We start from the raw sequence: 17,251 nt of genomic DNA, 5'->3' as shown, positions 1-17,251 counted from the left end.
AATCAGCCTTTTCTGTCAACTTAAGACTAGACATCAGTCAACAAGTTAGCACCCACACACCGTTCCACATTCAGAAAGAAACTGGTCTACTTTAGCATCTTCCTGCTTGGGAGCAGCAGTTTATTTGTCCCAGGAAGAGAGTCCTTTCATACTACCTGGAGCAGTAGTTCTCACTAGTAGCGCCACTAGGATTGGTGTCACCTGGTGTGGTAACTCATGGTGTCATCCTCCCAACATTGACCTCCTCCTGTCCCACACCATACAGAATCTTTAGTTTTTGTGTGTGCGTGCGGGCGCGGGCTAATGTTACTCATTAATTGTAATTCCTGCATATCATTCAGTGTCATGGTAATAGTTGTGAGATATAGATTTTTCTAAGTACCAAAGTACCAAATCAAATTAATCAGGACAAAACAAGTGAAGCAGCAATTTTCAATGTATTAGTTACAATCTTGCAAGAAGGGGTGTCTCAGGCAAGTAGGCACACCGTCTGAGGTTTTACACAGTACTTATAAGACATTTTCTGTTATAATATTTCTATCTCATTTTTTTATTGGCCAGATCTAGACATGTGATCAATTTTAAGACCTCCTTTTCATGTATGTAAAAAACTCCACCCATAACATATCTCATCATACATCTCATGACCATTTAAATTAGTCGTTATAGATTCATAGGTGTGTTCTAATATTCATAGCCCCCTATTACGCATGGTCAGTTAGAAATTTTTGTGAACTTTAAGTCACCCTTTTATAAAAAAAAGTATTCTTGTCAATTAGTGAGAATAAAACACCCGTATCTCTTGATTTATTTCTCCCTTGTAACATTGTCCTTGATTTACAGGTGCAGACAAAAGTTTTTTCCTTTGAAGCTTCTTTTTCTAATTTAACTGCTATATTTGTAATGCAAGTCTATTTCATTATATATATATATATATTTTTAAACAGAACACTTAGCCATTTTGATAATCTTAATAGAACCAAAAAATACTATTTAAAATAACTGCCCAGCATATTTTATAAGTTTAGCTTGTTTATTATCGAAGATAGCTGGAGGAATGTCACAAAGAGAAGTAAGCCAAGAAGGAATTGTTCGGGGAGCTTGCAGCTAGAGAATCCATTCGAAGCTCTTTCCCATATCAAGGAGGATGAAGAAGAGCAGCATGGACAGACTTCAGGGACAGAGCAGGGGAGCCTGAGAGTCCCACCCGAGGGAACAGTCGCTGCTAAGCCTCGGAGGAGGCGTGTGGTCGTAGTGGGGGACTCCTTGCTGAGGGGTACAGAAGCAGTGATTTGTAGGCCTGACAAGATGTCTCGAGAGGTGTGTTGTCTTCCAGGTGCAAAGATCCGGGATGTGACAGAGAGGCTGACAAGACTGGTGAAGCCTACTGACAAATACCCCTTCCTTTTGGTCCACGTGGGAACTAATGATACTGCAAGACACAGCATTCAGAACATCAAAAGGGATTACGAGGCGCTTGGTAGGAAGCTGAAAGGAATGGATGTACAGGTTGTCATCTCGTCTCTTCTGCCAGTTGAAGGGCATGGTCCAGGAAGGGAGAGGAAAATAGCGGATGTGAACAACTGGCTTCGCAGATGGTGCCGCCGAGAAGGATTTGGATTCTTCGATCATGGGCTGCGGTTCCATGAGGAGGGACTTCTTGCAACAGACGGGTTGCATCTCACGCCAGTTGGAAGAAATGTTTTTGCCAACAGTCTCAAGAACTTGATCAGGAGGGCTTTAAACTGAGTTCCGAGGGGAAGGGAGACAATATTAAGGAAGGCGAAAGGGATGGCGAAAATAGTCAAACTGACATAGAGGAAACAAGGCAAACAGTGCAAGGACCCAACAGTGGGAGGCAAAAAAACTTGCACAGGCAGCAAGTAAAAGGGAACCAAGGTCTGCGATGTCTCTACACTAATGCACAGAGCATGGGAAATAAGCAAGATGAACTCGAACTCCTAGTACAACAAAGCAAATATGATATAATAGGCATCACTGAAACCTGGTGGGATGAGTCTCATGATTGGAATGTAGAAATAGAGGGGTATAACCTTATTAAGAGAAATAGGCCAAACAGGAAAGGAGGAGGAATAGCACTACAGTGGTACCCCGGGATACGAATTGACCGCGTTACGAAATTTCCGGGTTACGAAAAAGTTAGATTGGAAAAAACTGTTCCGGGTTACGATGTTTTTTTCGGGTTACGAATTTTTTTTCGGCGCGAAATTCAAACGCGCGGCTTTCCAGCGCTAACGGAAAGCCCTTTTCGGGTTGCGAAATTACTCGGGTTACGAACGGAGCGGCGGAACAAATTAAATTCGTAACCCGAGGGAGCACTGTATATGTCAGAGATATTTACACCAGTGAAGAGATCCTGGACATCAATCATGGAAGCCAGGTGGAGAGCATCTGGATAAGAATCAAAGGGGAGGGAAACAACAAGGATGTTACTGTGGGAGTCTACTACAGACCCCCAAGTCAGACTGAGGAATTGGATGATATCTTTCTAGAACAGATGACCACACAGTCAGAAAAGAGAGATGTAGTAGTGATGGGCGACTTCAACTATCCTGATATTTGCTGGAAGTCAAACTCAGCAAAATCCTCAAGGCCTAACAAATTCCTCACTTGCCTGGAAGACAATTTCATGGTCCAACAAGGGGGTCAGCTATTTTAGATCTGATCCTAACCAACAAGGATGACTTGGTTAATGGGGTGCAAGTAGTGGGATCATTAGGTGGAAGTGACCATGTTCTCCTGGAGTTTGTAATACAGTGGAAAGGAGAAGCCAGGCATAGTCAGACACGCATCCTAGACTTTAGGAGAGCAGATTTCAGTAAACTTAGAGAAGTATTGAGGGCAATTCCATGGTCAGAAATACTAAAAGATAAAGGAGTTCAGGACGGATGGGAGTTTCTCAAAAGAGAGATACTGAAGGCACAATTTCAAACAGTTCCAGTGAGAAAGAAAAACGGGAGGTGTCTCAAGAAACAAGGATGGATGACTAAGGAACTTTCAACCGAGCTAAGTTTGAAACGGAACATGTATAAGAAATGGAAAAAGGGGGAAATCACAAAAAAGGAATTCAAAGAAATAGCAGGCATGTGTAGGGGTAAAGTCAGAAAAGCTAAAGCACAGAATGAACTCAGGCTTGCTAGAGAGGTTAAGAACAATAAAAAGGGCTTTTTTGGATATGTCCGCAGCAAAAGGAAGAAGAAGGAAACGGTAGGGCCACTGCGTGGAGAAGATGGCAAAATGCTAACAGAAGACAGAGAAAAGGCAGAATTACTCAACACCTTCTTTGCCTCAGTCTTCTCAGAAAAGGCAAAGGGTGCTCAACCTGAGGATAATGGAGCAGAGGACAGAATAGGGGAATTTCAGCACAGAATAAGTAAGGAGATAGTAGAGGAACACCTTATTAATCTAAATGAATTTAAGTCTCCGGGACCAGATGAACTCCATCCAAGGGTATTAAAAGAACTGGCAAATGTAATATCGGAGCCATTGGCAATAATCTTTGAAAACTCCTGGAAAACAGGAGAGATCCCAGCAGACTGGCGGAGGGCAAACGTTGTCCCCATCTTCAAAAAGGGGAAAAAAGAGGATCCCAACAATTATCGTCCAGTTAGTCTGACATCAGTACTAGGAAAGATTCTGGAGCAGATCATTAAACAGAGAGTCTGTGAACATCTAGAAGGCAATGCCATAATCACAAAAAGTCAACATGGGTTTCAGAGAAACAAGTCATGCCAGACAAACCTAATCTCTTTCTTTGCTAAAATTACCAGCTTGGTAGATGAAGGGAATGCTGTGGATATAGTATATCTTGATTTCACTAAGGCCTTTGACAAGGTTCCCCATGACATTCTTGCAAACAAGCTTGTAAAATGTGGGCTAGACAAAGGAACTGTTACATGGATCTGTAATTGGTTGGCCGGCCGAACCCAAAGGGTGCTCAACAATGGCTCCTTTTCATCCTGGAGAGAAGTGACCAGTGGGGTCCCACAGGGCTCTGTCCTGGGCCCAGTGCTATTCAACATCTTTATCAATGACCTGAATGACAGAATTGGGAGCATACTTATCAAATTTGCAGATGACACCAAATTAGGGGGAATAGCTAATACCCCAGAGGACAGGATCAAGATTCAAAATGACCTGAATAGACTAGAAAGCTGGGCCAAAGCTAACAAAATGAAATTCAACACGGAGAAATGTAAGGTATTGCACTTAGGGCGGAAAAATAAAATGCACAGATATAGGATGGGTGACACCTGGCTGAATGAAACTACGTGTGAAAGGGATCTAAGAATCCAAGTAGACTACAAGTTGAACATGAGTGAACAGTGTGATGCGGCAGCTAAAAAGGCCAATGCTATTTTAGGCTGCATCAACAGAAGTATAGTGTCTAGATCAAGAGAAGTCATAGTGCCACTGTATTCTGCTCTGGTCAGGCCCCACCTAGAATATTGTGTCCAGTTCTGGGCGCCACAATTCAGAAAGGACATTGAGAAACTGGAGCGTGTCCAAAGGAGGGCGACAAAAATGGTGAAGGGTCTGGAAACCATGCCCTATGAGGAACGACTTAGGGAGCTGGAGATGTTTAGCCTGGAGAAAAGAAGGTTAAGAGGTGATATGATAGCCCTGTTTAAATATTTGAAAGGATGTCATGTTGAAGAGGGAGCAAGCTTGTTTTCTGCTGCTCCAGAAAACAGGACCCGGAACAATGGATGCAAACTACAGGAAAAGAGATTCCACCTGAATATTAGGAGGAACTTCCTGACAGTAAGGGCTGTTCGACAGTGGAATGCACTCCCTCGGAGGGTGATAGAGTCCCCTTCCTTGGAAGTCTTTAAACAGAGGCTGGATGGCCATCTGTCAGGGATGCTTTGATTTGGATTTCCTGCATGGCAGGGGGTTGGACTGGATGGCCCTAGTGGTCTCTTCCAACTCTACGATTCTATGATTCTATGATTCTATGATTCTATATAAACCCCCTTTATTCTTGTAAAACAATATATTTAATAAATAACAGTGTTATAAAAAGCTTATCTAAACTTTCTTTTATTAACCTATATATTTTTATAAAATTCCCTTTCAGCTAAAGGCCTCAGCTGACCTTTACTCAATCCTATTAGAATAGATATACAGTGGTACCCCGGGTTACGAATTTAATTCGTTCCGCGGCGCCGTTCGTAACCCGAAAGATTTCGCAACCCGAAAAAAGGCTTTCCGCTAGCACTGGAAAGCTGCGGCTTTAAAATTTCGTGCCAAAAAGCGCCGAAACACACCGAAAAAAATTTCGTAACCCGAAAAATCTTTCGTTACCCGGAACAGTTTTTTCCAAGCTAACTTTTTCGTAACCCGGAAATTTCGTAACGCGATCAATTCGTATCCCGGGGTACCACTGTATTGATTATAATAGTATACATGTATATATGTGGTTCCATATTATCTATATATGTAATTAGGGATGCCATATCTTTTTTAAATTTATTTTTATTTATATACCGCTATTCCAGAGATCATAGCAGTGAACAGTAAGCTAATTTGCAAGTACATAAGCTAATTAGCCCCCAACAGTCTGGGTACTCATTTTAGCGACCTCAGGAGGATGCAAGCCTGAGTCAAGCTTGGGCCCTTTTGCTGGTCTTGAACTCACAACCTTGTGGTCTTGAGTGAATGGCTGCAGTACAGGCATTTTACCACTGCACCACCAGGGCTCCTGCAGGCAGGACAATCCTGCTTTTGGCAGTCTTGGCCCGTTCCCGTTCCGGTTTCCCGCCAAAAGCATGACTGCCCTGCCCGCAGCCACCCTCCTCCTCCTCCGCCCTTGCGCGCACCCTTCTAATGGCCGCGTGCGGCCGCATGGGGGCACCGGGCCCTCCTCCTCTTCTGCCCTCGCGTGCTCCATTTCTGTGGCCGTGCGCGGCTGCATGGGGCCAGCCGGTGGGCCCTCCTCCTCCTCTGCCTGTGCGCGCTCCCTTTCTATGGCCGCGCGCAGCTGCTCTTGGGTCCGGCTGGCCACCCACCTCCTCCTCTGCCTCCTTCTCCTGCTCCACGACCGCGCCGAGCCAGGAAGCAGCTACCCAGGCACGCACCAGCCTAAAAAGGGAACTGGTCCCCTTAAGGAGGCGGAGGAACGGAGGAGGACTCTGGGTCAGAGGGAGGGGAATCGGTGCCAAATACAAACAGGGAGAGGAGCAGGATTAAGAGGAGGTGAGTGGCCATTTCAGGTCGCCCTTGTTTTTTATTTACTTTTTCAGGGCAGGCCTGTTTAAGGGAGTCAGTGTGGTGGAGTGGTTTGTGTGCATTTATTTTTATTATTATTTTTGTTTATTTTTATTTTTTATTAATATCCAAGTTTCCCTTCTTTTTATTTTATTTTTTGTTATTTTTATTATTACTAATATCCAAGTTTCCTTTCTCTTTTTATTTTTTTGTTATTTTTATTATTACTAATTAAGTTTCCTTTTTTATTTTATTTTTTTGATATTTTTATTATTATTAATATCCAAGTTTCCCTTCTTTTTATTTTTTTGTTAATTAACAATGTTAATTTAATTTAAATTTTTTCGCGTGTCCTCCATTTTTTAAAAAATGTGTCCTACGTTCAAAAATGTTGTCCTACATTTGTCCTAGTTTGGAGGTCCTGACTTACTTATGGCAACCCTATATGTAATCTAATTATAGCATATGTTTATATAGTCTTATACAATTTCTACTTTATTCATATGTTTCTAACTCTTATTAAATCCTATGTGTTTGATTCAAATCCATTTAAACAACTAGCAAAATTTAAATTACACCTTTAAATTACAATATCAGGCACACAGCCCCAATGCATTTACATATACATACATAGGGGGTCAGTCACACTTACATTTTTTGCATAGAGAGATTTGCATCTGCAAATTGATTCAAAATCGATTCACCGTTCCTGCTATGTTTTAAGACAGCGAATCTCTCTGTGGCATTTAAATCTAGTTTGACGTTCCCATTCGCCAAAGTTCTGGATCAAAATGGAGGCACTTCCATTTCCTGAACAGTGGCTGCGCGAAAACTGAAAGCACATTCACACTATCACAGAAGCGGAATGTTGTGGTTCTTAAAAAAAGAACCGCTAAGTGATCCAGTGCCAAATGCACCAGTTTAAATGGGCTTTTCAGTGGCCCCCCACAAACTGCACCAAGTAGAATCAGTGCAAGTCTGAACGACAGGGAAATAACCCGGTTTCCAAACTGGTTTAATTCGTAGTGTGAATGAGCGCATAGTTTAATGTGGTTGAAGTGAAAATTTGGTAAAAGGGGATGTTTTTTAAAGAAAATTTAAAAAGGATAAAAATGCTATTTAAAACAATAATTTGATTTAAAAAATTGATTTTAGAGAAAAACTTGGGGCCTCTCCTTTCTCCTTCCACTGAGCCTCTTCAGCCACACCGTCTCTTCAGTGTTTTAAAGGGGCGCAGGCAAATGCCACAGCCCATTGCTGCCAAAAGGCAGGTGTTTGGGGAGCAGTGATGTCACACCCACACTGAGGGTGTCACCTAGTGTAGTCCGTGCCACTGATTCTTGTCTCAAGATACTGTACATGTGTCACTGGTGGGACTCAGAAATAGTTGAGGGCAGCATCAACACTACAGAAATAATGCCATTTGACACTACAGTACTTTAACTGTCATGGCTCAATGCTATGGAATGCTGGGATTTGTAGTTTGGGGGGATATTTTCCTTTTGCTGTCAGAGAGCTCTGGTGCCACAACAAACTACAAATCCCAAGATTCCATAAAACGGAGCCGTGACAGCTAAAGCAATAGTGTCAAACCAGATTATTTCTGCAGTGTGGATGCAGCCATAGAAGGGGGCTGATGTATTAGAACACTGGTCCCCAAACTGTGCTCTTTTTTCTTTAAGGGATTTTGGACTTCAGCTCCCAGAATCCCAGACTATTGGCCAACATGGCTGAGGCTTCTGGGAACTGAAGTCCAAAGTCTCTTAAACGGCACAGTTTGAGTTCCAATACTAGGCACCTTTTCATTCACTTGATAGGGCCTTATATGTTAACTCCTATGTTTAGTATATGAACTGGGTTGCATTTCTTTTATTCTTTTGCCATAACTGTATACATAAACACACACACACGTGTGTGTGTGTGTGTGTGTGTGTGTGTACTCTTATCCATTCCCTTCTGGTGCCACCATAAACTACAGTTCCCAGGATTCCCTATAGCACTGAGCCTGGGTAGTTAAAGCGGTCTCATACTGAGTTATTCCTGCAGTGTGTTTGGGACCTTTCTTTATGTCTTAGGCGAGGGGAGGGGGAGGCCCAGTAAGAGGCCGCCGCGTCTCCTAGCAACGAAAGAACGCTGCCACCGCAGCGCCGCGCACGCGCATTGAGTCCCGCAGCGCCTCCCTTTCTACAGGAGCTTAGGGCAACGCCGCCCAGCCAATCGTTCGCCTACTTCCGGTGTGGGTCACCTTGCTCTACATCCGGGCATTCTAAGCTGTGGCGGAAGTGTGGCGGGTAAGTGAAGGCGAGGTCTGGAGTCTTGGGAAAGGGAGTCCACACTGGAGAAATAACCCAGTTTGGCGCCGCTTTAACCCTTTTTCTGGCTCAAGGCTATGGGATTCTGGGAGTTGGAGTTTGTTGTGGGCAACATGCTCTTAACTCCAAGAATTCCATAGCAGAGGGCCAGCAAAGAGTTAGAGCAGTGCCAACTGGAGGTTATTTCTCCAGTGTGGATGCAGCCTCCTAGGGCTGGTCCCTTCCAGCTTTGGTTCTATGAAAGAGGGAATATACATTTAAAATCATAGACTCGTAGAGTGGGAAGAGACCCCATGGGCCATCCAGTCCAAGCCCCTTCTGCCATGCAGGAACTCTCACTCAAAGCATGCCCAACAGATGGCCATCCAGCCAGGCGGAGTCCCCTCCTTTGGAGGTCTTTGAACAGAGGCTGGATGGCCATCTGTCAGGGATGCTTTGGTTGTGAGTTCCTGCTTGGCAGAATGGGGCTGGACTGGATGTGGTCTCTTCCAACTATGATTTTTGTAAACTTTTGAAGACTTAAATGTATTTTGCAGCACAGCCTTACATCCCTCATTTGAAATATAGTGATCCCTCTACGTTTGCTGGGTGAAGGACCCCGTCAATGTGGGGGAAAGAACCCTTTCTTAGGCTGAGAGGACACCCCTGTAGGAAACCCTAGGTCTCCAGTGTAACTCTCTGCTGGATAAGGGTTTTTCCTAGGGACTCTATGGGCAACTTCTGGCAGAGTTGTGCTGGAGGACCTAGAGATTCCTAGGGAGAACATATTAATCAAAACAGCACAAATAATTGAAACCACAAAAGTCAAAGCCGTAAATGTGGAGGGCTAACTGTACTACATTCTGTGGAGTTTAATTCCAAAGAAGAAAGAAAGAAAGAAAGAAAGAAAGAAAGAAAGAAAGAAAGATAGATAGATAGAGGAGTGTAGCTTAAAGTTCTCTGTCTGCCCCCCCCCCCCTTGTATTCATGGTCTTTAAAAGTGAACTTATCACTTTATAGAGAAACTTTCATTTTAGTGGAGTTTTTTTTTAATTATTAAATTCTTTATTCAACTCAAAGAAACAACAAAACAGAACAGAAAACAAGACCACACCCAATAAAAACTATACCGAACAAATAAAATAAAATAATAAACACATTATAAATGTCTTCCAAATTAGACCTACTACTATATAACTATATATCATTGTTACTCCAACTTAAACATAACCATATCACCAAATTATTCCTTATCTCACTGATATCAACTAAATTTCAGCCAATTTATACTTAAATCAGTTTATAAAACAGAGTGCAAAATCTATACATCTACTCAATGACTGATATATCACAGTCCTCAAACCTTATTCTCATTAAATCCCCCTTTGCCCTTTTCATATATTCATATATTCCAGAAATTCCAGTTTCTAAAAACATTTTTTCTGATCTATTCCTTAATAAATATGTAAATGTATGCATTTCTGCTACTTCCAATGCGTTTTAAAAAGAAGGACTATCAACTCTTTCCCAGTATTTAGCACAAACTGTTCATGCTGCTGTCATCCTGTGTCCCTCTTTTTCTAATGTAGAGCCTTCCTCAAAAATCCCACATTTTCATTGTTTAGTTTCGGTTGCTTTTAACAAGGCCAGCATAATTCCCCTTCTGAATTATGCTTTCTAACAAAACTCCCTTGTAGATGTCTGTTGGGATGGTGAATTTTGGGATGAAACGTAGCCATTATTTTCCATATACAGGAGAAGAGCTGTTGTGGCACAGTGGTTACACTGAATGGTTAAAACTAAGATTCATATCCCCAAGAAGCTGCAGTGCTAGATGGATATCCTTGAGCCAGGCTACGAATTTAATATCTTACCTATCCTGACCTGAGAGCCCTGCGGAGCAGACAGATGGATCACCCAGTCCCTCATCCTCACTATAGTATGTTTAATTTATAGTAGTTACTGCTAAATCTCTTTGTATAAATTAGCACGTAGAAAATATTTTTCCTTTTTTGGTGATACATTTCATTTTTCCTTCTCTTTTTTTGGAATGTATACATCACACCTTACATCACACTTACTCTTTATATGATGTCTCTTCTCTATCCACCAGTTCCCCAAGCAGTGGCAATAAAATGAAAGAACAAGAAATGAGAGGGAAACAAATTGGAAGCCATTGCAGTAATATATGCAGTAATATATATTATATATATATTATATGCAGTAATATCAATTGTATGTTTGACAGTAGTGTGACTGCTGTGTTTTGTACTAGTTTAGCTTCTCCATGCTTTCCTGGGACAACTGTAAACAGAGCACATTACAATAACTTAGTCAAGAGGCAATTCAACCAGCATGGCATAGTAATTTGAGGTTGGACTGTGACTCTGGAGACCAGGGTTTGATTCTTAGCTTGGCCATGGAACCCACTGGGTGACCTTGGGCAAGTCACATGCTCTCAGCCTCAGAGGAAAGCAATGGCAAACCTCCTCTGAACAAATCCTGCCAAGAAAACCCTATGATAGGGTTGCCATAAGTCAGAAATGTCTTGAAGATACATAATACAACAACAAGCCATAAATCACTGTGGCCAGATTCATTTCCCTAGGAAGGCACTCAGCTGATGAGCAGCTGACATTGGCCAGAACAGCAACTATCTGGCCTTCCAGGAGTTGTGGTAGATCCATGAACATGCCTAGGCTATGAACCTGAGAGGGACGTTCATAGGGAGGACATACCCATCCAGAACAGGCTGTAAACCCAGCCCCATGCTGATAACTGCTGAATAATCAACTTTTATCTGGTCTAAGCTAAACTTCCATTTGTTCATTCACCCATTCCAGAATTACTCTTTCTATCCAGACTATCATCTATTTTCAGCTGCAGCTTATATGCAGGGACTAAAGTGGGACTCCTTTCATAGACTCTGCCCGCTGATTTCTGAGCCAAACATCTCTATTTTCAAGGGTATGTTGGTGACACATTTTGAGCCATATGACAAGATAAATCTGTCATGGCTGGGGAATGTGTGGTTGTCCAGATAATGGTCTCTAGTCCCCATTACCCTTCACCATTTGCTATGCTGGCTAGAGCTGATAAGAGTTGAATTCCAGCAGCAATATTTGATGGTCCACATGTTTCTCACATTTTTTTCTAAGTGGAAATCGGACCGGAATAAATGGCATAGAAATTCACATTCCTTTTCTCTTTACTGTGGAGTTCAGTACAGTAGTTCATGTTGTTCACATGTAATGTAAACTGTCAAACTAATAATGCTAAAAAGGAAGGAGAATATGGGAAATCCCCAGCAATAGATGCCTACAAGCTTCTTATAACTTTTCATCTGAAAATCTGAGATTATCTTGAATGTTTAAAGTGGATGGTAAGCTCTTGGAGAGAGTCTATGTTGAATACAGCTTAGTATGCTGTTTCCTAATGCAGTGTTAAGTAGTAAATGTTAGTAGTCTTAGAATTTCAAATAACAATTCATATTTTGGATATGAATATGGATATGAAAAGATAGTTGTGGGCCCTTGTTATCTTAGCTACAAAATGTTCAATAGAGAGACTTGACCAGAATTCCTTAGAGCACTTGTGGATTCTTAGTACTCACTACAGTTTGTACAGTCTTTTGTGATGCAGGTGATGAATAGGCTCCTGAAAGAAAAGTTCAAGTTACCATTGTTTCTAATATTGCTAGCTTGTTGCCAACAGGCAGGCATAGGGCTCCAGCCTTCTTCCCCCGACGTCAAGAAGCCAGGCATTGAAGGAAATAAATAGATATACTGGTTCTTTCAGAATGGAGATGCAGGCCCCTCTGATTCTACCTGGCAAGAAGTGGTGTATCTCAGATTGGCTCATGGACCGTTGCTACATTTGTTTTTCCAATTATTTTTGAGTAATTTATTTATGAATAAAAAATAATGCTGATTAATCTTCAAGCAATTAGACATCCTTTCTTATGGAAGGAAAATGGTACAAAAATATTCTTGGCCAAAAATTGCTCTCAGATGCCAAAGACTATTAGAGGATTATCTTGTTTGTTCAATAGTAGGTGTGTTCCTTAAAGAGGACTTTTTAAACTGTGGCAAGGAATCCCATAATCTAAAATATTTGAATATAATAAATTGTGGATGTGCAGTGGGACCTCTGAGTAGAGACGTAAAAAGTATTTGGAAATTTTTCATTCCCAAAGAGAACTTATGTCTTGACACATTGATACACCCTCTAATCATTGCCATCCTCACAGTATTGACACACCCTATAAAAATGTGACTCAACCCCTCTCCAGGTTGGCCTTGCGCTTCCAACTCTTGGGTGCCAATCAGTCACCTTACCCTTTTACTTTTAGGATCCCTTATTAAATCTGGTACTTGGGCCTCAGAGTGGCTACATTTCTGGAAAAGCGGCTGTGTTGGTCAGTGGGTTCAGTGTGGTAAAGTTCTCCCTTTCAGTTCTTAAATAAAAAGACACAGTTGTAGAAAATAAAACTAGTAAAGATTTATTATATAATAATTAAAGTAAACATGATCCACATTCCCAGCTTTCAGAAACCCATTCAGATCTTTTCCATTCTTTCTCCCCAACTGGCCTTCAGCCTGTCTCTGACTGCCCTAATTCTTTTTCATCATGTGTCTGTCTCTCTGTAAGAGACAAGCCTCTGGATTATATATTTCCCCCAGTGGCCCATGATATTGCCCCCAATAGCCCACACCACAGCATTCTGTGATTGTCTCACTTCATCCAGGCCTCCCCAGGTTCTCACTTCACAACAGCGACAACATTTTTAATAATTCAGGGCTTTCTTTATCCCCCCCCCCAAAAAAAGCAAAAAGTAAGTGTTTTGTGCCAAAACCAGTCTGTTTTATGCAAAGGAAATGCTCTCTTTCACACTACACAGTTTTGGCACTTTGTTACCAGCACTTTTAACTATTATGGTTTCATTTTATAGAATTCTGGGATTTGTAGGGGGTTTTATGTACTTAGAATTCCCAGCCAGAAAATTCTAATGCCTCATTAAACTATACATCCCAAAGTTCCATAGGATGCAGCCATGGCAGCTGAAGTGGTATCAAAGTCATAATTATTCATATGCTGGCCATGTGCCATAATAAATTATTTCATTTCATTTCATAATTGTTCAGTGTGAAAGAGAGCATTTTTAAGCACATTTTAAAGTCCAAAAATAGGGGGAAATAAACCCTTACATTAGAAGAAATTTTCTTAATTTCTTAAACTCATAGTGTAAAGAAAGCATTTTAAATAAGTAAGATTGGTGGTCATCTTATTCTCCCCTCACTTTATACTCAAATTCTGTGCAGACATACATGTGAGTTTGAATTGAACACAGTGACTTTCAAGTAAATGTGGATGCTTGAATTCCCAAGCATAGTTGCTGGAAGCCATTACCAGTGAACTCAATAGTAGTACTTTCTTCAAGTGTTACAGTGTAAAATGATAACTGATCTGATCTGTGGAAATTAACAAGCCGTTCAGAAATGAAAACTGTTATTTTTTGATACTAGTGACAAAAATGTCAGCACCGTCAATGAAGGAAAGGAAAGTGTGCTGGGAAACCCGGGATGAATATTGGAAGTGCTTAGATGAAAATATGGAAGACACATCTAAGTGTGAGAAGTTTAGGTGCTCTTTTGTAAACGCATGTCCTCAGCAGTGGGTAAGTAGCATTAGTGTGTGAGTATGATTAATTGGGTACATAAAGTCATAGAAATTAGACTTGCTTCCTGTCTATTGATACATCTATATCTCCTCATTAACAACAGTAATGTAAAAATGCAGCACCTTGAAGACAAGACATATATTTTGGTATAAATGTTCACGGACTACAGTTACATTATTGAACTATATAAATAAAACATTGTTGTTGTTGTGTGTGAAGTGTTAGCCAGAATTTAAGGATGTGTACACAAACACACTTGAGTATACCTGGGAGGCACAGTATGGAATTATGAACAGTGATATCAGAAGTTATATGCATATAGTGATAGTTACCCTACCGACAGAAGATATTTACAAGAGTTTCTGTCACTAACACCAGGGAAGCAGGTTAGGAGATAGCTCTGCATGCCTAGTACCACACCCTCCAACTGTCCAGCAACGGTCGAGCAATGGGAGGGGGGCCATGGTTGGAAAGAGAGATAACAGAGGTAAGTCAGAAAATAGAGAAATAGGTTTCAACTGGGAGGAAGGAATGGGAGCTTTTTAGATGGAGTGTAAAGGCATGTGCCCATTCCAAAATAACACTCATGGGGTGCCGTCGTGACGTGCTAGGGGTTGCCTCTGGGCGCTTGGCCCCGAGGCCTAACCCTAGCACGTGACGAGGGCGTAATCATGGCGGCCTCCCATTACGTCATACGTGCGCCACCTCCAAATGGAGCAGCATGTGTGACGCCCTTGCACCGTCCCAGGCTGCTTACGGTGGCCTAGGCACGTCACTAGAAGGAGCTCCGAAATGGAGCTCTTTCTGGGGGAATGCCTTGTTCCTGCAGCCAGCAAACGGCTGCGGGAACGAAGCCGGGAGAAAGGGGCCAAGTGGCCCCTTTCTCTCCTGGCTGTGGCTCCCAAGGTGTCCTGGGGCATGAAGCCCCAAGGACACCCCTTTTTGGGACCAGGGAGGAGCGGCATTTTGCCACTTCTCCCTGGTCCTGAAAAGTGCCAGATTAGGGGCTTTGGGCTGCTGCTGTGGCTGCCCTGGCCCCAATCCGTGCCTTAATTGAGCAGCTGCAGGCCGCCCCAAAGGGGCAGTCTGTATCCCGCCATAGAATCAGAGTTGGAAGAGACCACAAGGGCTATTCAGTCCAACCGCCTGCCGTGCAGGAACTCACAATCAAAGCATCCCTGACAGCCATCCAGCCTCTGTTTAAAGACCTCCAAGGAAGGAGACTCCACTACTCTCCGAGGGAGTGTATTCCACTGTTGAACAGGCCTTACTGTCAGGAAGTTCCTCCTAATGTTGAGGCGGAATCTCTTTTCCTGTAGCTTGCATCCATTGTTCTGGGTCCTGTTAACAAACTTAAATTCCAATTCAGTTATCTAGAAAGATTGTGTCCTGATGTGTCTGATCTCACATTTAGGTTTCTTTGTTGCTCAGTAACCATTCTTCTCTAATGTATTCCCTCAATGTATTACCCTCTTGGGTACTAGTAATAGGCTTTGAGTGGTCTTGCTGACAGCCATTTGCTCATCTTCCAGTGTGAATCTTTCAGCATAACAACATTAACAACATTATGAAATAAAATGAAAGCTAGTATGATATAGTGGTTAGTTGTTGGACTGGTTTGGAAGATCCAGGTTTTGTCACTCAGCCATGGAACTCAGGGCCAACACAGAATGGCTCAAAGGTGGCTTGAGGCCACCCCTTTGAATGCTGGATCGGGGCTGCAGCAACCGCATGCCGCAGCTCCAATCTGGCTATTTGCTGGCTCAAAAAGATGGGGCAGAAAGCCACTCCTTTTTGAGTTGGGAAAAAGCTGGCTTTTCTCCTGTAGCGGGGGCTTTGCAGTGTACAGCGTCTAAATGCCATGCTGCCAGTGTGCTGCAACACTGCCCACCATGTGGTTGGGCAGCCGACATGTCAGCTTGGGGGCAGCGTCTAAATGTCATGCCCCCACACCTTCCCCAAGTCAGCGTATTGTGCTGGTCTACTTCACCTGTAAGTGACCTTGGAAAATTCACTTTTATTGCATCCTGACCTAACTTTACCTCACTTTATACTTTGAGTATAAAGTGAGACGGAAGGGAGCCATGTAAGTAGCTCAATATAAATATAACTAATATAATAAATTAAAAAATGATCAAAGATGGTTTGGGATTGTGGTTTTATTTTGGTTACACTAGAATTTTGTTGTGTTGGTGTGGTTTCCTAACAGTGATATTGTTTAAAACAGGTTAAATACTTTGATAGAAGAAGAGATTATTTAAAATATAAAGCACAGTTGGAAGCAGGAGATTTTCAGCCTTCAGAGACAACCAAGACATCATAGTTATTTGCCCATTTTTACGAAGATGATCGCCACAAAGGTTACAGAAGAACCAGTACCAGCGTGAAACCTAAAATGTCAACAACAGTAAAGGACAATGACAGTTTCTACCTAAAGAGCATGCCAGTGTGTTTACCTGGCATTGGTGTGAAAGCTCTAGCTCACCTGTTCTGGGAAGTGCTTGCTGAAGGGACGGGCCACTCACCATGTTGAAACTGAAAATTTGCCACTTCCAATAAAGCACAACAGGTGTGCTGATTCAACTGAAGTCTTATGTTGCAAATTCATCAATTTTCTTCTTTGTTTGCTGTTTTCCTTTTCTTAATAAGGCTTTTACATGCATTTTGATGTTCCTTTTTTTGAAGACAAATAAGATGAACACTGCTGTACAGTTCTGCTAAACCGTGAATGAGTGTGCACACTTAAGTTTGTTCACAGAATTACATCTTCAGTGAACAGCAGCCATTACGGTTTCAGTACCATTTGGATTTTTAAAACTATATTAGTTGATCCAGTGTGTATCTTGTACATGTGTGGGGGCAGGATTCCTTAAATTATGAATCAAATTTTTTCATTGGGTCCATGCAAGCATTAAAACCTTATGTTTGACTAAAACAAATTACAGTATGAGTCAAGTCCAAGATAATCCTGGGCTGATGGCATCTTATAAACTACTCATATGGTACCTGCAACCATGTGGAATGAATCCTTTTGAATATGTTATGTTAG

General features: G+C 42.0%; 1 protein-coding gene across 2 annotated transcripts; it reads left to right on the top strand.

The window, feature by feature from the left end:
* The first annotated feature begins 8,431 nt into the window (after positions 1-8,431).
* Positions 8,432-16,790, top strand: LOC121928303 (cytochrome c oxidase assembly factor 6 homolog). 2 transcript variants are annotated; one of them, XM_042462813.1, is made up of 3 exons: positions 8,432-8,510; positions 14,047-14,199; positions 16,430-16,790. In XM_042462813.1, the coding sequence occupies exons 2-3, from the start codon at positions 14,056-14,058 to the stop codon at positions 16,523-16,525; spliced, it is 240 nt and encodes a 79-aa protein (XP_042318747.1). In that variant the 5' UTR covers positions 8,432-8,510; positions 14,047-14,055; the 3' UTR covers positions 16,526-16,790. The 2 variants fall into 2 exon arrangements, with proteins under 2 accessions (XP_042318747.1, XP_042318739.1); XM_042462805.1 differs by lacking the exon at positions 8,432-8,510 and adding an exon at positions 10,290-10,461 and having other exon boundaries at positions 14,048-14,199.
* Positions 16,791-17,251: the final 461 nt, after the last annotated feature.

This window comes from Sceloporus undulatus, chromosome 1 (assembly GCF_019175285.1).
Source record: "Sceloporus undulatus isolate JIND9_A2432 ecotype Alabama chromosome 1, SceUnd_v1.1, whole genome shotgun sequence".
Classification (NCBI taxonomy): domain Eukaryota; kingdom Metazoa; phylum Chordata; class Lepidosauria; order Squamata; family Phrynosomatidae; genus Sceloporus; species Sceloporus undulatus.
Note: the sequence above shows the minus strand (reverse complement) of the source record. Positions and strands in the feature narration are given on the sequence as shown.

Bases quoted from the DNA above. Each gene is read 5' to 3' on its own strand.
- LOC121928303 (XM_042462805.1), top strand. From the start codon at position 10,431: ATGGATCACCCAGTCCCTCATCCTCACTATA. The intron at 10,462-14,047 runs GTATGTTTAATT...TTTTGATACTAG, and splicing joins AGTCCCTCATCCTCACTATA to TGACAAAAATGTCAGCACCG. The intron at 14,200-16,429 runs GTAAGTAGCATT...TGTTTAAAACAG, and splicing joins ACGCATGTCCTCAGCAGTGG to GTTAAATACTTTGATAGAAG.